This window comes from Stegostoma tigrinum, chromosome 9 (assembly GCF_030684315.1).
Source record: "Stegostoma tigrinum isolate sSteTig4 chromosome 9, sSteTig4.hap1, whole genome shotgun sequence".
NCBI lineage: Eukaryota > Metazoa > Chordata > Chondrichthyes > Orectolobiformes > Stegostomatidae > Stegostoma > Stegostoma tigrinum.
The window spans coordinates 8,795,493-8,820,588 of NC_081362.1; the positions used below are offsets into that span (position 1 = coordinate 8,795,493).

General features: G+C 46.1%; 1 protein-coding gene across 2 annotated transcripts in view; it reads right to left on the reverse strand.

Moving 5' to 3' along the window:
• The window catches only part of LOC125454822 (1-phosphatidylinositol 4,5-bisphosphate phosphodiesterase beta-1), a 690,999-nt gene that overhangs the window by 81,399 nt on the left and 584,504 nt on the right, over positions 1-25,096 (reverse strand). For both annotated transcript variants that reach the window (XM_059648337.1, XM_059648338.1), the window contains exons 20-23: positions 23,818-23,982; positions 17,958-18,057; positions 13,396-13,500; positions 13,005-13,114 (exon numbers count right to left, since the gene is read on the reverse strand). In XM_059648337.1, coding sequence (XP_059504320.1) covers positions 13,005-13,114; positions 13,396-13,500; positions 17,958-18,057; positions 23,818-23,982 — 480 coding nt within the window. The remainder of the gene's footprint in view (positions 1-13,004; positions 13,115-13,395; positions 13,501-17,957; positions 18,058-23,817; positions 23,983-25,096) is intronic.

Here is a 25,096-nt window from a genome sequence, read left to right on the forward strand (position 1 = left end):
AGAATCCACTTGATCAAGATAGCTGGGGTCAGCTTCAATGGGATCAACCCTCATTCTTCTAGAATCCAGATAGCACAAACCCTTTTCGCTAAATATAGCCACTCAGGGCCATAAACCCAGGAGGCAAGAGGTGTAAAGTGGGCTCAGGGCCTGTGAACAGAAATGAAGGTGAGTCAACAATGGACAATCAAATAATCATAGAATTGTTAAATGAACATTTTGTCTTCACTTTCACCGGGGAAAACAGGGGCAGATTACCTTTGGAGCAAGGAAATCTGAAAACAAAACTATAGAAGAAACTTGGTAGATGGAATAGAAGTTAAAACAAAAGTACAGAAAATGATGAAGCTGACGATTGATAAATCTTTGGCACCTGATGGCTTTTCACCCCAGAGTACGATAAAAAAAAACAGGAAAATTGCAGATGCATTCATCATAGTTTTGCAGAGCCTTGTAGAATTCGCTGTTGTGCCTGTGGCTTGTAAAATTGCAAATATCTTTCTGCTGTTTGAGAGAAGGACAAATGAACCAGGTATTAACAGAACGGCAGGTTTAACGTCAATCAAGAGGGTGTTATTGGAAATATGTACTTAAGGGGTGGACAAGAACAATTCAGGCCCTTAAATGGTCCACTAATAACTGCTTAAGGGTCCCATGCAGCTGGAGCCACAATTAGCCCAGCTGCAGGTTAAATGACAAAGAGAGAGCCGACCTGTCTGGTTCACCAGATAGAGAATGAATGGGTGTACATTCGGGGGATGGACATAGAGCGAGGGGGAATTGCTATGAGCCAACCTCCTGTCCCTACTACCTTGGTTTGCCCATTAACCAGGAAAACCCACTCTGTTGGAACACTGTACATGCACGCACACATACACACACACACACACACTCATATACACACACACACACACACACACACACACACACACACACACACACACACACACACACACACAAATCTATTTTGCAGGGGAGATATCTGAAGTCCACTGGAAAAAATAGGAGGGTATACTGCAGTGTAATAAAATGTGAGGCTGGATGAACACAGCAGGCCAAGCAGCATCTCAGGAGCACAAAAGCTGACGTTTCGGGCCTAGACCCTTCATCAGAGAGGGGGATGGGGGGAGGGAACTGGAATAAATAGGGAGAGAGGGGGAGGCGGACCGAAGATGGAGAGTAAAGAAGATAGGTGGAGAGAGTGTAGGTGGGGAGGTAGGGAGGGGATAGGTCAGTCCAGGGAAGACGGACAGGTCAAGGAGGTGGGATGAGGTTAGTAGGTAGGAGATGGAGGTGCGGCTTGGGGTGGGAGGAAGGGATGGGTGAGAGGAAGAACCGGTTAGGGAGGCAGAGACAGGTTGGACTGGTTTTGGGATGCAGTGGGTGGGGGGGAAGAGCTGGGCTGGTTGTGTGGTGCAGTGGGGGGAGGGGATGAACTGGGCTGGTTTAGGGATGCAGTAGGGGAAGGGGAGATTTTGAAACTGGTGAAGTCCACATTGATACCATATGGCTGCAGGGTTCCCAGGCGGAATATGAGTTGCTGTTCCTGCAACCTTCGGGTGGCATCATTGTGGCAGTGCAGGAGGCCCATGATGGACATGTCATCAAGAGAATGGGAGGGGGAGTGGAAATGGTTTGCGACTGGGAGGTGCAGTTGTTTGTTGCGAACTGAGCGGAGGTGTTCTGCAAAGCGGACCCCAAGCCTCCGCTTGGTTTCCCCAATGTAGAGGAAGCCGCACCGGGTACAGTGGATGCAGTATGGAGATGGCCTCAAGGCCCTCCGCTTCTTCCTGTCCCGCAGGCCCGACCAGGCCCCCTCCACCGACACTCTCATCCGCCTAGCTGAACTCGTCCTCACACTCAACAACTTCTCTTTTGACTCCTCCCACTTCCTACAGACTAAGGGGGTGGCCATGGGCACCTGCATGGGCCCCAGCTATGCCTGCCTCTTTGTAGGTTACGTGGAACAGTCCCTCTTCCGCACCTACACAGGCCCCAAACCCCACCTCTTCCTCCGGTACATTGATGACTGTATCGGCGCCGCCTCTTGCTCCCCAGAGGAGCTCGAACAGTTCATCCACTTCACCAACACCTTCCACCCCAACCTTCAGTTCACCTGGGCCATCTCCAGCACATCCCTCACCTTCCTGGACCTCTCAGTCTCCATCTCAGGCAACCAGCTTGTAACTGATGTCCATTTCAAGCCCACCGACTCCCACAGCTACCTAGAATACACCTCCTCCCACCCACCCTCCTGCAAAAATTCCATCCCCTATTCCCAATTCCTCCGCCTCCGCCGCATCTGCTCCCACGATAAGACATTCCACTCCCGCACATCCCAGATGTCCAAGTTCTTTAAGGACCGCAACTTTCCCCCCACGGTGATCGAGAACGCCCTTGACCGCGTCTCCCGCATTTCCCGCGACACATCCCTCACACCCCGCCCCCGCCACAACCGCCCCAAGAGGATCCCCCTCGTTCTCACACACCACCCTACCAACCTCCGGATACAACGCATTATCCTCCGACACTTCCGCCATTTACAATCCGACCCCACCACCCAAGACATTTTTCCATCCCCTCCCCTGTCTGCTTTCCGGAGAGACCACTCTCTCCGTGACTCCCTTGTTCGCTCCACACTGCCCTCCAACCCCACCACACCCGGCACCTTCCCCTGCAACCGCAGGAAATGCTACACTTGTCCCCACACCTCCTCCCTCACCCCCATCCCAGGCCCCAAGATGACATTCCACATTAAGCAGAGGTTCACCTGCACATCTGCCAATGTGGTATACAGTGGCATCCACTGTACCCGGTGCGGCTTCCTCTACATTGGGGAAACCAAGCGGAGGCTTGGGGACCGCTTTGCAGAACACCTCCGCTCAGTTCGCAACAAACAACTGCACCTCCCAGTCGCAAACCATTTCCACTCCCCCTCCCATTCTCTTGATGACATGTCCATCATGGGCCTCCTACACTGCCACAATGATGCCACCCGAAGGTTGCAGGAACAGCAACTCATATTCCGCCTGGGAACCCTGCAGCCATATGGTATCAATGTGGACTTCACCAGTTTCAAAATCTCCCCTTCCCCTACTGCATCCCTAAACCAGCCCAGTTCATCCCCTCCCCCCACTGCACCACACAACCAGCCCAGCTCTTCCCCCCCACCCACTGCATCCCAAAACCAGTCCAAACTGTCTCTGCCTCCCTAACCGGTTCTTCCTCTCACCCATCCCTTCCTCCCACCCCAAGCCGCACCCCCAGCTACCTACTAACCTCATCCCACCTCCTTGACCTGTCCGTCTTCCCTGGACTGACCTATCCCCTCCCTACCTCCCCACCTACACTCTCTCCACCTATCTTCTTTACTCTCCATCTTCGGTCCGCCTCCCCCTCTCTCCCTATTTATTCCAGTTCCCTCCCCCCATCCCCCTCTCTGATGAAGGGTCTAGGCCCGAAACGTCAGCTTTTGTGCTCCTGAGATGCTGCTTGGCCTGCTGTGTTCATCCAGCCTCACATTTTATTATCTTGGAATCTCCAGCATCTGCAGTTCCCATTATCTCTGAGGGTATATTGCAGTGACAGGTTGTATACGTGTGGTTTATTTTGAATTTAGAACTTTGCTCATGTGTTGACATTTTGTTTCATTTTATGTTTGCTCAACTCTGAAGCAGTAACTCTAGACACTGAGGTAGCAGATGCAGACTTGCAATAAACCACACTCTGGAATCATTAATTACCTCCAATTTGCAGCACAGAAACAGGCCACTCATCCCTACTAGGCTATCATATTGTTATATCCCAAGACATCGCCTCAGGGTTAAGAGAGGATGCTCCAAAGCTGAGACGATGAGGAATTTCTTCAGCCAGAGGTTGAGAATCTTTGGAACTCATTCCTGCAGACGGCTGGGGAGGCCAAGTCATTGAGTGGATTTAAGTCAGAGACAGATAGGTTCCTGATTGGTCAGGGGATCAATGGCTATGGGGAGAAGGCCAGAGAATGGGGTTGAGGAACATACCAACCAAGATCAAGTTGGGTTTGATGGGCTGAATGGCCCAATTCTGCTCTTAAAATCTTATGGTTTTATATTCCAGGAAAGCAACTTCCCATCCTGCTTGGTTTCACGTTATCAGCATTTCCTTCAATTCTTTCTCCTTTCAGTTTCTTTTAAATTCATCTCTGCCCAATCCATGTGTTAGTGAGTTTTATATTCTTAGCATGGCTTTCAGTAACAAATCCTTCAGGAATCCCTTATCTGATTTAATATTGACTATCTTCTGTTTATGGCCCCTAGTTTTGGACTGTTCCACAAGTTGAAAAATAGAGCAGACAGAGAAACAATCTCTTTGTAATGTTATAGAACCCATTAAGTCACTCTCCGCTTTTTCCTTTCTGGAGAGAACAGCCAGGATCAATTCAGCCTCCCTCGATAGCTTTAACCTCTCAGTCTTGCTGTCATGCTGGTAATTGCTGGCCTAGGCAGTGGGCCCCACACCCCATGAACGAATAAAACAAAACCATTTTCCTTTGGCACCTTTTCCAGTGCAGCTTTATGTCACATCGAGATTAGAACCGGGCACTGTAATCCAAGAGAGCAAATGTTCTCGCTGCATTTCAACTGCATTCCTTTGGAAAACAAACCCATGAAACACATTTGCTGCCAAATTACCAGCGCAAAGCATATTTCAAGGTATGCTGCAAAACTCCACTAGACGGAGGATAATTGAGATTGTCAGAGAAGTGTTGCAATTGAAATAAATTAAGCATTTAACAAAATTGCAAAAAAGAACAAAGAAGAAACAGGAACAGTTTGAAAGAGAACAGTACTAATTTCACTTGAGTACAGAATGGCACTAGCTATATCGTCAAGCTAGTTGGCCAAAGCCACATGTCACCTTGCAGCAAAAGTCCTGATTTATACAGCAGTGCTTAAGTTCTGCATGGAGAATTAAACTATTTGTGAATGATGAATAGAGCTTCCAAATCGACTCTGTGACCGCCAACAGGCCCATGAAAATGATTTGTCACCTCGGCTCTCCAACAAGCTTGCCAGCAACCGATTGATTCAATTTACAGTCTCCCCGCTCCACCAATAAAAGTGAAGGAAATATCAACTTCAAAAGACAAGTAATTGAAGCAGCTTGTCCAGTACAATGTAACAAATGACAGCTGCCAGACAGAAATATGATCCCTTACAGAAGTGACCAGTGATGGTGGGGCTGTATCTGGGTGTCTGGTAGCAATTTTATACAATGACTTTACAACAAGAGTCACTGGGTAAGGGTTTGCAAAGGAGAGCTGTCAAACTCTACCATCTTTCCCTTGGAGATCTGAGTCTTAATTTCACACTTGTCATGTCTAGCTCTTATTTCCTTGTCCAAGAGCTCCCCATTTAAAGGAAATGGTTTCTCTCAGTTTGTTGCAGTTTTTTCCTTATGTGCACCAGAAAGGGATTTAGGTAGACAGGTTAACCTCATCATCTTTCAACCTCAGAGGGATAGACAGAGTCTGCCTTAGATACTCTATCCAATAGTATATGTAGATACTGTGCCCAATGCATACAGAAAACTAGCCACCTTTCCCCCCGGCGAACACAGATGCATACGTCGTTTACATTGCATTTTTGCAAAATAAACTGGAATCTTCCAATCCATGTCTTTCTCTTATCCTATTGACAAGAACCTTTCCATACTTGCTCGTCTGCTCTCGAGGCTGATACAGGCCTGAGAGTGTACAAGGTACCTCTCCACTTATTTCTGCTAGTGTGGACCCTTAGCGTCTTTTGGGTTCACGACTGCTAAAATGTGCCTTACAGTGTTGGCTTGAAAGGTGACTTCTGACTCCTGTTCCAACCAAAACAGAAATTGCTGCCAAAGCTCATCAGCAGAGAGAAATCAGAGTCAACATTTTGGGTCGAGTGACTCTTCCTCAGAACCATACTCCAGTGACTCTTGTTGTAAAGTCATTGTATAAAATCACAGTTAACTCCCATTGCAATTCCCACTATAAATTCCACTCGATCTTAATATCGTGAAAACTTTACATAAGTTCCCCTTTTTTTAAACATTCCAGAGGACACAACCCTAATTTGTTTAATTTATTGTCTTAGCTTTATGCTTGGTATCCAGGTATCATTTTGGTAAATCTGGGCTTCCTTCCAGCTGTATGATTCCTTACTAAGGTGTGATGCCCTGATCTGCTCATGTTGACTCCAAGTCCATTCATTACAGATACCAGGTCAGTCAATAAACAGACGGGGATTTAGCAAAACGAGACAAAGGGAAAAACACAACAATGAAAAGTAGAAAGCCGGAGGGGGGGATGGGCAAAGAAGTTTTTAAAAACCTTAGAAAACTTACTTTATCTCTGGCATGCCGTCATCCATGCCTTTGTCTGTCTAACTATCATTATCTCTCTGTGAGCTTCTTATCTACCACATTGGCTCATTCCTCCCTGAAATAATTCCACAGAGACTAGTATCCTGTCACCAAGTCACCCTTTATTTACACATGGAAAGTCCTTGACACTGATCCAGCTGTCAGAGTGAACAGAATCTCCTGCACTTCTCTCTTTATCTGTCAGCCAGGGCTCCCTGATTGGACCAGGTTAACAGCCCCCAAACCAGGGAACTCATATTCTATGAGGTCCCACTGGCTGACCTTATTACAATCTGTATATCTCTCTCCCTTTAAGTCCGCGGACACAGGCTGGTCCCTTCTCTTGCAATGCTTCCTGAGGTGTTTTAGCACAGGATCAGGTTCCTCTGTCTCTGCGGTGGATGTGGGTCCATAGAACGCACAGGAGCTTACCTTGTGTGCACGAAGCACCTAGGGAGAAATTCACTCCCTTCTTCTGGTGGCAAAGGTGACATGGTGAGATCTGCCACGTCAATTTCAGATTCAGAGGTCCCTGCAATGGTTGATGGAGATGGAGAACCCATAGCCATCCCGACTGTTCTGAGGAACTGGGTACGTTTTGCTCCCAGCAACAGTAGATGCTGGAGAACCTGAGATAACAAGGTGTAGAGCTGTATGAACACTACAGGCCAAGCAGCATCATAGGAGCAGGAGAAGTGACATTTCGGGAAGGGTCTAGGCCCGAAACGTCAGCTCTCCTGCTCCTATGATGCTGCTTGGCCTGCTGTGTTCAACCAGCTCTAGACCTTGTTATCTACATTTTGCTCCCGAACTGTTTGTGTGTTCCTATGGATCATGTGCTCGTTCAGAACCGTTGCTCCTACCTGAACTTTACATGTCACTGATCCTGACCTTGCGTCGACCATATCTCTTACCACACAGGGCCATTCCCATGGTTCCTACACCAAACTTGGTCTCCTGAAGTAAATGATCTCTCTCACTTAGTGGAGTCTTGTGTCTGGCATTGGCGTTCCTGATGCCATTTTACCCTTCCCCCGAAGAGTGGGAAGATCAGATTCAACCTGTTGCTGAATGTTCTCCCTATTAGCAACTTTGATCGAGCTATCCCTGTAGTTACATGAGGGATGGTCCGACAATCAACTCAGAACAGGGACAGTTTGGTATCTAGTGAAGCTGTAGACGGTTGCTTTAAGACTGCTTTCAAGGTTTGGATGCTCTTTGTGCCAGGCCACTGGATGATGAACGGTATGGAACTCACCTTATATGTTGAATCCCAAGTGACTTGAGGAAATTCTCAAATTTCCTGCTGGTAAACAATGGCCTGTTGTCTGTGACCAACACATCCATGTATTACAAAAAGGTGCGTGCAGTTTTCCTATTGTCGTCCCTGTGTTTGACAAATGTACTCTATGCATGTCCAGCCGCTTTGAATAGATGTCCACAATGACTAAGAACAATGATCCCACGGAAGGACCTGCATACTTGGTGTGTAACTGAGTCCAGGTTTTGCCTGGCCATTCCCAATAATGTGAGGGAACTGCCAGCGGCAATTTTTGGCTTTGTTGGTACTCTGGGTACTACCCCACCAATGTGGTTTTGCTTGCGCCCAATCCTGGCCACCAGATATAACTCCTTGCCAACATCTTCATATTGGAAACCCCTGGATGACCTTGGTGGAGTTCAGCTAGTATCTGGTGGCGACCTTAGCTCAGGACAATCCCTCTTGCTCCCCATCATCATATGCCATTCTCTACTGTGATCTGGTCTTGCCGGGCCCAAAAAGGTTTCAAATTCTGGTTGTGATGGCCCTTTGGTTTCTCCCGTCACCACTAGCTCTATCAGATTTACCAGGACCAAATCTTTCTGAATCCAACGTCTGATATTGTCAGCTGTGACTGCAAGTGTGTCCAGAAAACTTAAAACCATTATGGATTCTTCCAGTGGTGATCCCACAGGTGGTGTATTTGCCAGCGGGAGGTGGCATCCACTGTGTTGGCCTTCTGGACCATGTTCCAACTAGTAATTAAATGTACCTTAGAGCCCACTGCTAAACTTGGCTTGAAGCTATGGGCAGCACTGCCTTTTCCTCTTTAAAGAGAACTAACAGAGCTTTGTGGCCCATTATTATTACAAATCTACATCCAGAAAGGTATTGGTGGAGCTTCCTGACTCCCAATATGACCATCAAACATTCTTTCTGTGTCTAGGCATATTTTATGCTCTGCATGAGGCAACGTCCTGAATGCATACACAGTTGGGTGTTCCCCTCCATTGGGCCACCTATGAGTTAATACTACACTGATGCCATTTGGGGAGGTATCACATGTCAATACCACATCTCGCCTGGGATCACTGCGTGCCAATACTATGGAGGGTGATAGTTATTTCTTCACGTCCCTCAAAGATTTGGCTTGGCGACACGACCATTTCCAGGGCTGACCCTTGGTGCAAAGGTGTCAGGCCGGAGGCCAGGCTATGTAGAACTTTCTGGAATAATTCGCCAGCCCAAGGAAAGGCTTAAGCTTCAGTACAGTGGTGGGAGCCAGGGCACCTTTGATTGCCCCCACTTTATCTTCCAGGTGTACCCCAGTCTTGTTGATTCTATAGCTCAAGTAGCTCACTTGAGGTGCTGGGAACGCGCATTTTTTTCCTTCTAAGGCATACGCCCATCTGGCAGAAAGATCTAAGGACTATGTCCAAGTTCTCTCAGTATTCCTTAGTGGTCTTCCCTGTTATTGGCACACCTTCGAGATAAATGGCAACCTGGGTAGACCATGTGAAATGTTCTTTAATGTCTGCTGAAAGAATTGCACAGGCTGATAACACTCCAAGTAGCAATCTTTATATTGGTACAAACCTTTATGGGTATAAATTGGAGCATACTTCTGGGAATCTTCATTTAACCATAATTGCAAATACGCATGGCTCATGTCCAGCTTCATGAAGGAGGACAGCCCCCGCTGCAGGTTTCTGTATAAATCCTCTATGTGGGGGATTGGGTATTTTGTTTAAAATCCCCACAAAGGCGAACCAAACTTTTGGGCTTCAAAAGTGGTATGACTGGTGCTGCCTTCCATAATTCCTTCACTTTTGAGTCCTCCAGCTTTCCGATTTCTGCCTCGACTTTTGCCTGTAATGCAAATGGCACTGGGAGGACCTTGCAGATTGTGGAATTGCTTCCTGGTCACCATGCAAAATGACCTTGTCTTCTTTGCTAGTCCCTAGACATTCCTGAAAAAAAACCCACTGGGTATTTAATTAGGATTTCAGTCAGGCAGCCATTTTCTCATCAAAAAGTGAATCTTCCTCAACCAATTTTGCCTATCAAGCTTGGGCCCGAGCCTTTTACAATCATCAATGGCAACTCGACCAACAGCTTCTCATATGAGACCGGAAACGAAGTGGTACTGATTATCTGTAAAGGTTCCCCGGTGTAGGATCCCAGTGCAGGCAAGGCCTTGGTAAACATAAGGGTTGGAGTCCAGTGCAAATATTGTTAAGGACTGGTCCTTTGATCACTGTAATGGCCATGCTGGTATCGACCTCCATTAGAACTGGGTGAGCAATGAACCAGGGGCTTATTTTGACTGGTTCTGATTTGGATGTTGCTGAGCAATTCTACTGTTCTACATCAGATGTAGGTGGACTTTCCAGGGTGTGCACTCTCCTGGATAACAGCCTGTGAATTTTCTTAACTCAATTCAGCCCTCGTGGAACGCTCTTGCTGCCTTGATACCATGTACCAGTAGCAACTACAATGACTTGCCAGCCTGGATCTTGAGGGAAATTTTAACCATTTGGCAGAGGCTTGGCATTGTTTTGGAGCTGACCTGGAGTCCCTCTGTTCAGATATGTCCCTGAGTGAGGCTATGCAGTTGTCTTCACCCAAGTGGTGTTCCTCAAGCTCAGTCGGCTTGCGAGGGTGACCATGTCCATTGGAATACCCTGCAACTCATATGCTCCACTTGCCGTATTTTCCAATGATGAAGTCATTTGCAGCACCTGTCTGAAATCCAGTTGGGTTTCAGCTAGTAGCTGCTTTTGCATGGGTACATCATTATTCCAACATAGCAACTGGTCTCTTGGCATCTAATTTAGGATTAAACTCAAGTCACATGCCTCTGTCGGTCGATTTAACGTAGTCAAAAAACCTGATACAGATTCCCCTGGTTCTCAAATTGCTGAGTTAAACAATAGCATCTCAGAAGTACAGGAGGCATGGGGTTGAAATATTCTTTAGTTGAATCCATCAACTCTTGAAAAGTTGTCGAATTTGGTGCCTTAAGGAAAGTAAGCCTCCTAATAACCAAAAAAGCTCTGGGTCCACGAGCTGTCAGGAGATTTACTCATTGCTTTCAATCTGCCTCAATGTTATTTGCATGGAAAAACAACACATTCCTTCAACATACTGGACCCAGTCTTCAATGGCAGAGTCAAACAAGTCAAGCTGCCCAAATAAAGGCATGATGCCAGAAATGCTTACTCCAAGTCAAAGATGACTATTATGAGCAGGTTTCTTCAGAACTGTGCTTCACTCTCGTTATCAACGATACAACTCTACAGAGGCTAGTAAAACATAGAACATAGAACATTACAGCACAGTACAGGCCCTTCGGCCCTCGATGTTGTGCCGACCTGTCATACCAATCTCAAGCCCATCTAACCTACACTATTCCATGTACGTCCATATGCTTGTCCAATGACGACTTAAATGTACCTAAACTTGGCGAATCTCCTACCGTTGCAGGCAAAGCATTCCATTCCCTTACTACTCTCTGAGTAAAGAAAATACCTCTGACATCTGTCCTATATCTTTCACCCCTCAATTTAAAGCTATGCCCCCTTGTGCTCGCCATCACCATCCTAGGAAAAAGGCTCTCCCTATCCACCCTATCTAACCCTCTGATTATTTTATATGTTTCAATTAAGTCACCTCTCAACCTTCTTCTCTCTAATGCAAACAGCCTCAAGTTCCTCAGCCTTTTCCTCGTAAGACCTTCCCTCCATACCAGGCAACATCCTAGTAAATCTTCTCTGCACCCTTTCCAAAGCTTCCACATCCTTCTTATAATGCAGTGACCAGAACTGTACACAATACTCCAAGTACAGCCGCACCAGAGTTTTGTACAGCTTCACCATAACCTCTTGGTTCCAGAACTCGATCCCTCTATTAATAAAATCTAAAACACTGTATGCCTTCTTAACAGCCCTGTCAACCTGGGTGGCAACTTTCAAGGAACTATGTACATGGACACCGAGATCTCTCTGCTCATCTACACTGCCAAGAATCTTACCATTAGCCCAGTACTTTGCCTTCCAGTTACTCCTACCAAAGTGCATCACCTCACACTTGTCTGCATTAAACTCCATTTGCCACCTCTCAGCCCAGCTCTGCAGCTTATCTATGTCTCTCTGCAACCTACAGCATCCTTCGTCACTATCCACAACTCCACCGACCTTAGTGTCGTCTGCAAATTTACTAACCCATCCTTCTACGCCGTCATCCAGGTCATATGAAAGATAAATGAAAAATGAAAGAATATAAATGAGTATTGTGTCACTAAGTCATCCTTTATTTCATGTGGAAGATCCTTAACACTGGTCTGAATTCCTCAGAGCCAGCTCTCTCAGAGTGAACAGAAACTCCAACAATCTTGCTTATATTTGTCAGCCAGGGGTCCCTGAATGGGCCAGATTAACAGCCCCAATTAGGGAACTCATAATCTATGAGGTCCACTTGGGTAACCTTGCTATAATCACTGCACCCCTCAGCTTCCAACTTCCCTGTTTTGAGCATATATACCTCTTTTAGCTAGCTAGTTTCAATTTTGAAGGCGGCTCACTGGACTCGAAGTACTAAGATTGTTTTCTCTCTGTAGATGCTGCCAGATCTGCTGAGTTTCACCAGCAACTTCTCTTACGTTTTCTCCCATAACATGAAATGTGTAAGGTACTACTGAAAGTCACTGGATTTCTTTTACTGCTCCCATTATATACATAAAATACAGTCCCAGACCCTTGGTGGCTAAACTTCATATCGTCAGTCTGCAGGCATTTTTATGGTGATAATATCAAAAGGAAGGGACACTGGACTCTAATTTCTCTTCACAGGTGCTGCCAGACCTGCTGAGCTTCTCCAACAACTTGTGCCTTTGTTTTTGATTCAAGGCATCTGCAGTTCCTTCGATTTTTATTATTATGGTAATGGTGTCAATGAGCATGCCTCTTAAAGGTATACTGCCATTCCAGCTGTGAGACAGCACAGAACGCTAAATGAATAAAGCGGAATTTATAACTTACAGACAACCTTGAGCAACAGGATCTTTCAGCAAGTAACAAAGATTATAGAAAAAGAGGAACACTGAGTGCTGTGTGTCATCTCTCCTCCGATACACTGGCAACAGTTTTAACTTAATTTGGTACTGGGGAATTGACGCAATTCAGTACAAAATTGATTGTACCCACCGACTTGACTTTCCATTGACGTCAATGATTAATCTTGGTGGGTGTGAAATCTGTACTCTACCTGTGTGCTTCCCCAGCTAGGAATTACCACCAGTTATATGGGCTTTAAAGGGAAAGGACTGTTGAGCATTAAAAGGCAGGGTAGAAACTCTTCTTACATCTTTCTTTTCTTCTTCCTCATCTTCCAGAGTTAGTGCTGCAAGCTGCTGAGCTCTTTGCTCCATCAGATTCACGTATTTAATAGGATTAGACAATGCTTCAATCACATCTGCAAGGACAAAAGAAATAAGGTCAGATGGAAATTTGCAAGAATCACATTAATGAACAGGTCAAATTTTCAGTGGGGGTGACAGGCAAGTTCCAATTAAACAATACAATGTACAAAGACTTTCTAAATCAGGCTACAATATATCCATTAAATATTTGTTCATTGGCTGTAATCAATAAATAGATGTGATCAGATCAGCCAGGAATCTATTTTTTACCACCATCTCAGTTTTGCTTGGGACCCGAAACCAAACAGTATGAAGCAGCACAATTTTGTTTTACCTGCGAATGTATCAGGGACATAGTCTTTAACTTCTATGTATACAAAGAGGGTAGGTAGCATCAATGGCTGGTTCCGTTCATTCCTTAGACAGATATAGTGATAACCTAAAATACAACAAAATTACAGAGACAATCTTCAGCATGTTTCCAGTTACTGCAACAGCCCAGTTAAGATATTCAGTCGAATCAGCAACATGGGTCATTAACACTTGCTAGACGCGACATATATTCATATCACGGAAGCCATCTCTGCAAACGAAACCATGATGCTCAAGCCTGGATAATAAAGTGTGGAGCTGGATGAACACAGCAGGCCCAGCAGCATCTCAGGAGCACAAAAGCTGATGTTTCGGGCCTGGACCCTTCATCAGAGAGGGGGATGGGGAGAGGGTTCTGGAATAAATAGGGAGAGAGGGGGAGGCGCACCGAAGATGGAGAGAAAAGAAGATAGGTGGAGAGGAGAGTACAGGTGAGGAGGTAGGGAGGGGATAGGTCAGTCCAGGGAAGATGGACAGGTCAAGGAGGTGGGATGAGGTTAGTAGGTAGGAAATGGAGGTGTGGCTTGGGGTGGGAGGAAGGGATGGGTGAGAGGAAGAGCAGATTAGGGAGGCAAAGACAGGCTGGACTGGTTTTGGGATGCAGTGGGTGGAGGGGAAGAGCTGGGCTGGTTTTGGGATGCGGTGGGGGAAGACGAAATTTTAAAGCTGGTGAAGTCCACATTGATACCATTGGGCCGCAGGGTTCCCAAGCGGAATATGAGTTGCTGTTCCTGCAACCTTCGGGTGGCATCATTGTGGCAGTGCAGGAGGCCCATGATGGACATGTCATCTAGAGAATGGGAGGGGGAGTTGAAATGGTTCGCGACTGGGAGGTGCAGTTGTTTATTGTGAACCGAGCGGAGGTGTTCTGCACAGCGGTCCCCAAGCCTCCGCTTGGTTTCCCCAATGTAGAGGGAGCCACACCGGGTACAATGGATACTGTATACCACATTGGCAGATGTGCAGGTGAACCTCTGCTTAATATGGAAAGTCATCTTGGGGCCTGGGATAGGGGTGAGGGAGGAGGTGTGGGGGCAAGTGTAGCATTTCCTGCGGCTGCAGGGGAAGGTGCTGGGTGTGGTGAGGTTGGAGGCCAGTGTGGAACGAACAAGGGAGTCACGGAGAGAACAGGGGACCTCCCACCCACAGCCTCCAACCTTATTATTCCCCAACCCTGCACGGCCTGTTTCTATCTCCTTCCCAAAATCCACAAACCTGCCTGCCCTGTTCGACCCATTGTCTCAGCCTGTTCCTGCCCCACCGAACTCATCTCCACCTATCTGGACTCCATTTTCTCCTCTTTGGTCCAGGAACTCCCCACCTACGTCCGTGACACCACCCATGCCCTCCACCTCCTCCAGAACTTCCAATTCCCTGGCCCCCAACACCTCATTTTCACCATGGACGTCCTGTCCCTATACACCTGTATTCCGCATGCAGATGGCCTCAAGGCCCTCCGCTTCTTCCTTTCCCGCAGGCCCGACCAGACCCCTCTACCGATACCCTCATCCGCCTAGCCGAACTCGTCCTCACCCTCAACAACTTCTCTTTCGATTCCTCCCACTTTCTACAGACAAAGGGGGTGGCCATGGGCACCCGCATGGGCCCCAGTTATGCCTGCCTCTTTGTAGGTTACGTGGAACAGTCCCTCTTCCGCACCTACACAGGCCCCAAACCCCACCTCTTCCTCCGTTACATTGATGACTGTATTGGCGCCGCCTCTTGCTTCCCAGAGGAGCTCGAACAGTTCATCCACTTCACCAACACCTTCCACCCCAACCTTCAGTTCGCCTGGGCCATCTCCAGCACATCCCTCACCTTCCTGGATCTCTCAGTCTCCATCTCAGGCAACCAGCTTGTAACTGATGCCCATTTCAAGCCCACCGACTCCCACAGCTACCTAGAATACACCTCCTGCCACCCACCCTCCTGCAAAAATTCCATCCCCTATTCCCAATTCCTCCGCCTCCGCTGCATCTGCTCCCACAATGAGGCACTCCACTCCCGCACATCCCAGACGTCCAAGTTCTTCAAGGACCGCAACTTTCCCCCCACAGTGGTCGAGAACGTCCTTGACCGCGTCTCTCGCATTTCCCGCAACACATCCCTCACACCCTGCCCCTGCCAAAACCGCCCAAAGAGGATCCCCCTCATTCTCACACACCACCCCACCAACCTCCGGACACAACGCATCATCCTCCGACACTTCCACCATCCCCACCCTTGTCGGCTTTCCGGAGAGACCACTCATATTCCGCTTGGGAACCCTGCAGCCCAATGGTATCAATGTGGACTTCACCAGCTTCAAAATCTCCCCTTCCCCCATCGCATCCCAAAACCAGCCCAGTTCGTCCCCTCCCCCCACTGCACCACACAACCAGTCCAGCTCTTCCCCTCCACCCACTGCATCCCAAAACCAGTCCAACCTGTCTCTGCCTCCCTAACCTGTTCTTCCTCTCACCCATCCCTTCCTCCCACCCCAAGCCGCACCTCCATCTCCTACCCACTAACCTCATCCCATCTCCTTGATCTGTCCATCTTCCCTGGACTGACCTATCCCCTCCCTACCACCCCACCTGTACTCTCCTCTCCACCTATCTTCTTTTCTCTCCATCTTTGGTGCACCTCCCCCACTCTCCCTATTTATTCCAGAACCCTCACCCCATCCCCCCCTCTGATGAAGGGTCTATGCCCGAAACGTCAGCTTTTGTGTTCCTGAGATGCTGCTTGGCCTGCTGTGTTCATCCAACTCCACACTTTATTATCTTGGACTCTCCAGCATCTGCAGTTCCCATTATCACTGCTCAAGCATGGTGCTTTTTTTGTCTTAATTAGCTGGGATCTTGGGACAGTTGCAGATCCCCACTGGTTTCTCTATGGCAATGTCTCAATTGTAGAATCCCTACAGTGTGGAGGCAGTCCATTCGGCCCTTCAGTCCAAAATGACCCTCTGAATACCATCCCACCCGGATCCAACCCCGGCCTATCTCGGTAACCCCACATTTCCCATGGCTAATCCACTTAGCTTGCACATGTCTGGACCCTACAGGACAATTTAGCCTGGCTAATCTGCCTAATCTGCACATCTTTGAACTGTGGCAGGAAACCAGAGCACTTGAAGGAAACCCATACAAATATGGGGAGAATGTGCAAACTCCACACAATCACCTGAGTATGGAATTGAACCAGGGTCCCTGACTGTCTGAGGGAACACTCCTAACCACTGAGCCATGGAGGCAATCAATCGGTGTTGACAGGACAGATAGTGTTTCATTGGACGCAGTTCAGAGAAGGTTCACTAGATGAACCCTGGTAAGGGAGGAATTGTCTTAAGAGCAAAGGCTAAACAGGTTGGGACTCTACTCACTGTAGCTCAGAAGAATGAGAGGTGGTCTCATTGAAATATACAGGATCCTTCAGGGGTTTGACAGGGTAAATGCTGAGAGGATGATTCTCCTTCTGTAAGAGTCTAGGACCGGAGGGAATAGTCTCAGACTAAAAGGGCACCTATTGAAGATTGAGACATGCAGGAATTTCTTCTCTCAGGGGGTTGAGTCTTTGGAACTCCTCGCCATTGCAAGCCATGGGAGCAGAGTCCTTGTGTATCTTTCAGTCTAAGATAGATAGATTCTTGATCAATCCTGACTCCCCAAAGCCTGTCCACCACCTACAAGGCACAAGTCAGGTATGTGATGGAATACTCCCCACCTGGCAGGATGGGTGCAGCTCCAACAACACTCAAGAAGCTTGACACCATCCAGGACAAAGCAGCCCCTTTGATTGGCATCACATCCACAAACATCCACTCCCTCTACCACCAATGCTCAGTAGCAGCAGTATGTACTATCTACAAAATGCACCGCACCAATTTACCAAAGATCCTCAGACAGCATTCCAAACTCACAACCATTTCCATCTAGAAGGGCAAGGGTAGCAGATATATGGGAACACCACCACCTCCAAGCTCCCCTCCAAGCCACTCACGATCCTGACTTGGAAATGTATCACCGTTCCTTCACTGACAATGGGTCAAAATCCTGGAATTCGCTCCTTAATAGCATTGTGGGTTAACCCACAGCAGGAGGACTGTAGCGGTTCAAGAAGGCAGCGCAACTTCTCAAACGGCAACTACACATGGGCAAGAAACACAAGAAACATTGGCTCAGCCAGCAATGTCCACATCCCAGAAATGGGAAGAAAAAAAAACCTCGAGGGAGCAAGGGCTGGAAAGTGAATGTGAGGAATATCAAATCAGCCTATTGAATGGTGGAGCAGGCTTGAGGGCCTACTCCTGTACCTATTTCTCATGGTCTTTTGGACTTTTTCTACTACGGTACAACTGGTTGTGATCGTTCGAGATTTGGCATTCTTGCATGTGTCCAGATGGGGGCACGATGAAAATCTCTAACAACATGTTTTATTTTTGTCTTTTCAGCGACGTTACAGACAAAAGATAGCAAGCGGGGAATAAAATGAAACCTCAAACAAATTTGCAACTAGTACACGCAACAAAGTCGTGCTCACCTGGTCGAACAGCTTGGACAGGCAGTATACGGTGGCCTATAAATTTCCCACCTTCCTCATAGACAGATATCCGTAATGATGACAGAGACGGTAGCACAACCTGAAAATTAGACAGGTTTCAATTTCAAAAAAAAAAGACACACTTCAAACAACTTGGAAGAATTCAATTATTAAAAAAATTCAAAAGATTAGGGCAAATAATTTTTAAAAATTCCAAAATATCTGATTTTCTCTCTCTATCAGAAACATGCAGAGCTGGTTGTGTACTGATAATGTCAATGGACTGGTTAGATAAAATTCCAGGATCATGTTTGGAGGACATGGGTTTGAATCCCACCATGGCAGATGGTGAAATTTGAATCTACTAACCAAATCTGGTCTAAAAAGCTAGTTTAATGGTGGCCATGTGCCCATGGTTGATTGTTGCTAAGAACCCATCTCATTCACTTGTGTTCTTCAGGGAAGGAAATCTGCCATCTTTACCTGGCCTCACTTAACTGTGACTCCAGACCTCAAAACTATGTGGTTGACTCTTAAATTACCTTGAGGCAATTCAGGATAGGCTGGCCTAGCCAGCAATGCCCCTGACTTCCCAACTTAAAATTACTGACAAAACTATCTATTGATGCTATTACATGCCTCTGGAGCAGATGCGTTCAGTAACTTCAGAGAGGCCAGTATCCCATCGCCAAGTCACCCTTTACTTAAACATGGAGAGACCTTGACACTGATCCAGCTCCCTCAGAGCCAGCTCTCAAGGTTGAACAGAACCTCTGTCACTCCGGTGTATCTATCTACCAGCCAGGGCACTCTGATGGGACTCAATCAGGAAACTCATATTCTATGAAGTCCACCTGGTTGACCTCATTCCAATGACTACAGTTGGGCTTGAACCTGGGGCTCCTAGCTCAGATGTAGGAACACTACCCACTGCACCAAAACATCCCCAAAACTGATCATTAAAGGATGACTGTCACTTAACAAAATGTATCTCACATTTGATCATATCGTCCACTCCTCTGGCTTCCTGTCTTCACAAACAATCAAGCTTTACATGAGGATCAAGCCTGTTGGCACATGGGTTTCAGGGTGACGCTGGGGGTTCCCTGTCTAAGCGGGGGAACATACAAACAAAGGGCCGCTACTTTTTCTTTTGTACAGTCAAGACAAGGACTCTGGAAAATACTTTGCTGAAGAATTCTCAGCACTATCCTGCTCAGTTTGGAGCTCTTAGTTGGAGATTGAATTATTGCTGTTAGGCATTGCTAACTCTTCTTGAAGCCAATACCTCACGTCTTCCCAACTGTCATTCTCATTAATTCCTCTTTATTATGGATCCCAGAACACAGGATCCAAGAGCCTAACCTTTCCCTGTTTTTGGAGATCACTCCATGTGGACAGTGGGGTGTGTGCATATTATGGCTTACAGTAGGTTTATTTTTAGAGAATGATAGCTAATATTCATGATTTGGTTGTAAATTGTGACTCTGCGTACTCACCTCTGATTTTTAAATAGGACACATGCAAATATGTATGAGCAATATAAAGCCAGTCTTTAAACGGTTTCAAAAAATCACTTTATTTAACTTTATGTTATGAAACTTGAAAGGGTTCAGGAAAGACTTACAAGGATGCTGTCAGGGCTGGAGGGTTTGAGCTGGGGCAGGGGAGCTGAATAGGCTGGGTGTTTTCTCTCTGGGCTTATAGAGCTGAGGAATAATCTTATAGAAGTTTATAAAATCATGAGGGGCACGGATAGGTCTTTTTCCCTGGCCAGGGGAGCCAAAAACTAGAGGACACAGGTTTAAGGTGAAAGGTGTAAGATTTAAAAAACAACGACGGACCAACTTTTCCACACAGAGGGTGGTGCATATACGGAATGAGCTGCCAGAGGAAGTGGTGGAGGCTGGTACAATGACAACATTTAAAAGGCATCTGGATGGGTACAAGAATAGGAAGGATTTAGAGGGAAAACAAGGTGTGGAACTGGGTGAACACAGCAGGCCAAGCAGCATCATAGGAGCAGGAAGCTGACGTTTCGGCCTAGACCCTTCTTGGGCCAAATGCTGGCAAACGGGACTAGATTAATTGAGGATATCTGGTCGGCATGGACGAGTTGGACTGAAGGGTCTGTTTCTGTGCTGTACATCTCTGTGACTCTATAACTCTATGAGAGGTGGCAAATGGAGTTTAATGCAGGCAAATGTGAGGTGATGCACTTTGGTAGGAGAAACCGGAAGGCAAAGTACTGGGCTAATGGTAAGATTCTTAGTAGTGTAGATGAGCAGAGAGATCTCGGTGTCCATGTACACAGATCATTGAAAGTTGCCACCCAGGTTGACAGGGCTGTTAAGAAGGCATACAGTGTTTTAGCTTTTATTAATAGAGGTTATGGAACCTCTATTAATAAAAGGAACCAAGAGGTTATGGTGAAGCTGTACAAAACTCTGGTGCGGCTGCACTTGGAGTATTGCGTACAGTTCTGGTCACCGCATTATAAGAAGGATGTGGAAGCTTTGGAAAGGGTGCAGAGGAGATTTACTAGGATGTTGCCTGGTATGGAGGGAAGGTCTTACGAGGAAAGGCTGAGGAACTTGAGGCTGTTTTCGTTGGAGAGAAGAAGGTTGAGAGGTGACTTAATTGAAACACATAAAATAATCAGAGGGTTAGATAGGGTGGATAGGGAGAGCCTTTTTCCTAGGATGGTGATGGCGAGCACGAGGGGGCATAGCTTTAAATTGAGGGGTGAAAGATATAGGACAGATGTCAGAGGTAGTTTCTTTACTCAGAGAGTAGTAAGGGAATGGAACGCTTTGCCTGCAATGGTAGTAGATTCGCCAACTTTAGGTACATTTAAGTCGTCATTGGATAAGCATATGGACGTACATGGAATAGTGTAGGTTAGATGGGCTTCAGATCGGTATGATAGGTTGGCACAACATCGAGGGCCGAAGGGCGTGTACTGTGCTGTAATGTTCTATGTTCTAAACTTATTTGCATTTTTTAAAAAGATTTTGCTAGGTTTTTATCATTGTTCACTTCTATTCAGTTCAGAAATGTCACTGCTCCTATGCACATGTCTGGGTGTCAGCGAACGCTGCCTCATCTTTAAACAATTGATGGAAAATCGCGCCAATCAGATTATAAGCCAGTCCTTGCTGCTTATACCCACTTCTCCCCCGATGGGGAATAGCCCAACAGTCAGAAAGATAACTGAAATGTTGTAGAGGCAACATGATCAATGAATTTTTATACTCGGTCTCAAAGCATTTTTCATTTTCCCAAGGTTCCTCCTTGGATTTCACAAGGGTTACTTTTTGACTTTCATTGGCACCTCTTTGGGTTTCAGGATCTCCACTTTGATAGGGTCATGCAGTCACAGAATTATACAGCACAGAAACAGACCCTTCCCCAACCAGTCCATGATGTGATACTAAACTAGTCCCACCTGCCAGCATTTGGCCCATATCCCTCCAAACCTTTCCCATTCATAAACCTATCCCAATGTCTTTCAAACATTGGAACAGTATCTGCATCCAGCACTTCCTGCAGAAGTTCATTCCACACATGATCCACTCTTTGTGTAAAAAAGTTGCACCTTGCGTCTTTTTAAAATATTTCTCCTCCCACGTTAAAAATAAGGCCTAGTTTTGAAATCTTCAATCCTAGGGAAAAGACAACTGTCATTCACATTATCTACTCATGATTTTATCAACTTGTATTAAGTCACCCCTCAACCCCTTATTTCATTCTTATCGAGTCCTCCACCAGGTGATGCAGTCGCTTTGCAACTATATCTTCTACATTTGCCTTGGCACATCTAGGATTTGAATTCATGCAGAAGTAGAATTCTAAGAGTTCATCAATATCCCCGAATAATCACTGCTCCATTTAACTTAAAGCCACATCACACAAGCAAAGCATTAATTTCCTAGCAATCACTGTAAACAAATTAGCACGAGATAATAGGCGAAAGTAAGCAGCGAGTGCTTTTATATTTAACAAATAAATGATATGCACTACCACACACTAAGAGCCTTCACCATAAATATGCTTTCTACTCTCTGGTGACATCACAGCTCAATTTTTAGGTGTTTGTTTCGAACACAGCCATTTAACTTCAATTATTTGTAGTATGTCAGATGCTCTGACATATGAAATCACAAATCTTTAAGAAATAAAATTATTCAGTATTATATTATCCTGTTGACATAATGTTGTCAACAGACAGTACAACATGCCCCCATATCAAAGTTCCTGAACAACTGCAGTCTTAAGCCAGAGATTCCACATTCATTTGCAAGGGATTTATTACCTCAGTTCCCAGGTACATAAGTATTCCATGAATAAAAATTTTAAAATTATTTCTTCCTGCTTTTTCAGCACGTCTGCCTCCTTTGCAGCTCCTTTCTCCATCCTGCTGTACTTTATGGTCTTGCATCACCCCTGTCCTCATGGCCTTGTGCCTGCATCCCCTGCTCTTACTAACTGGTACGACTGCTCCAATCCACAAGGTGGATTCTCCCTTGTATTTACTGCAAATTGGCTCAGAAGTGTAGCAAACACCACCACCCATTCTCGCTGTGGTGGGATTTGAACTCCTGTCTTGCAAGGCACTGACCCTCAGCTTCTCGACTTCTAGTCCAGTGACATTACCAGGTTCCACTGTCCCCAGAAAGTTATAGAGATCAGGAGGAGGGAAGGAAGTGGAAAGATTCAAAATCAAAAGTGAAATTTTAAAGTCGAGACTTTGATGAACTGAGGACCTATAGATCAATGAGCACAGGGCAGTAGGCAAAAGAATGCTGATGCAAGCTCAGGTGCGAACAACAGTGTTTTGGATGTGCTCAAGCTTATGGAAGGTGGGAGCTAAGAAGCATGTCAGCAGTGACTTTGAAAGAGCTGCTGACCGTTGCGCAGGAATTTATAGAGGTTGAGTCAGCAGAATGGGCGCAGAACCCTTTTCATCAGTCTGAAATAAATGCTTGCACACCTCCTGCACAAATGAATTATGAATCAAATGAAGCTAAGGACACAGAGCTAATTTAAGAAGTTCCCAGCGCCATCGAGTCTGGGAAGGGCAAAAAGTAAGATCCAAGGGCAGACTGCATTCAGTCAGCAGATCAGACAGCATCTGCAATGTGAGCTCCAAACAGAAATCATCAACACGAAACCTACAGTCTGTCTTCCTCTTGGTGTTTGAGTTATAAGGAGATGCTGGATAAGCTGGGACTTTTTCCCTGGAGCATAAAAGGTTGAGGCATGTCGTTGTAGAGGTGTATAAAATCATATGGGGCACAAAAAAGAGGGGAAATATTGGGGAAATAGTTAAAAAGGGACCCGAGTGGCAATTTTTCCACAGACGGTAGTTCGAATGTGGAATGAACTGCTAGAGGAAGTGGTGGATGCAGATACAGTTACAACATTTAAAAGACATATGGACAGGTAGGTGAATGCGAAAGGTTTGGAGGGATTTGGCTCAAACACAGGCAAGTGGGATGCAGCAGGCCAGGCAGCATCAGAGGAGCAGGAAAGCTGATGTTTCAGGTCAGGACCATTCTTCAGATCTGAAACGTTAGCTTTCCTGCTCCTCTGATGCTGCCCGGCCTGCTCTGTTCATCCAGCTCCACGCCTTGTTATCTCAGACTTCAGCATCAGCAGTTCCTACTATCTCACATGCAAATGGGATTAGTTTAGTTTTGGGGAATTGGTTGGCATGGAACGGTCTTATTCCATCTCGTACAACTCCATGACTCACCCTGCCTCTTGTGTCAAGGTTACAATGAAGCAAATTAGTGATTTATTTGGTCTCTAATGAAATATTGTGACGCTGCAAAGTCTTGGAAGAGAAAGGACCAACCTTTTTAAACACAATTGCGTCATCTTCCCAGATTGGATTTACCGCGTTGTTTTGTGACGTTTTTGTTTTGAAAGCCTTTCGTCTAGTATCCACTGGAAGACCAAACATGTCTATCTCCACATAAGTCCCAACTTTCTTGTCGGATAGAAATTGACCCGAGAGCACCTGGAAGCACAAGGCAAGGAAGGAAATATTGAATGATCATTGAAAATGAGCCCACTTTGTCTACCAGAATGAAGTTTGTAGCATGATGGGTTAATACCTTACTGAAATAACCAGACTGCACCATCTTCGATTCTGAGGGAAGAAGTTTCAAGTGAATCCTTGCTCTACCTCATCTCTGCATCTCATATAAATACTTACTTATGTCAGTCTGCGCTAATACGGTGTCCAGCCCTCGCTTGCCTCAAACATCCAGAAACTTACCAAAATATTAATTAGCTTGAACAAAAAAGACTTGCATTCATTTAGCGCCTGTTGTGGGACATCCCAAAACATCTTGTGGTCAGTGAAGTACTTTTGTTGTCAATGCCATAATGAGGGAAAAGAAGCAATCAGGGTGTGCAGCAGCATCCCATAAATGACGACATGATAAATGAACCTGTACTGACTGCAACAAGGTCAGCACAGGCGGCTCTCAAAGAATATGGGTTCCCTGGTTGGGGCTGTTAGCCTGGTCCAGTCAGGGAGCCCTGGCTGACAGATAATAACAGGATGGTCAGGGGTTCTGCTTCACTCTGAGAGCTTTGGCTATGTGCTTCCCTTTTCAGTGATGGTCTATTTTAATGTTGTTTCAGGGATTAATTCTGAATATGTCACTGACACGAACATACTTACTCTTTTTTTCGAATGGCATCCTGGGATGTTTTATGACTAGATGGGACTTCCATTTAACATCTTACCCAAAAGGGTGCTCTTCTGACCGTGTAGCACTCAGTCAATACTGCACTTGTTGTGTTAGCTTGGATTGAGGCCTTAAACATCTAAAGAATGATTACATGCTCACTCTGAGGTGCAAATGCTCCCACTGACCCACAACAACAGGTACGTTAACTTCAGATAAAGAAGGAAACAATTTTATCACTTGACTGGGACAGTCCTTTCTGGGAATGATACAAACTTAATTTTACTAGGTAATCAAGTTGCATGGTTGTGACCAGTTTAAGTCAATACTTCTAATTGTTATCACTTACCTGACAGCTGTGTAACATTAAACTCTTGAGTCTGATGTGCCTTGGACCAGCATAAATGCCTACCATGCTGGGCTTTGAAATACATC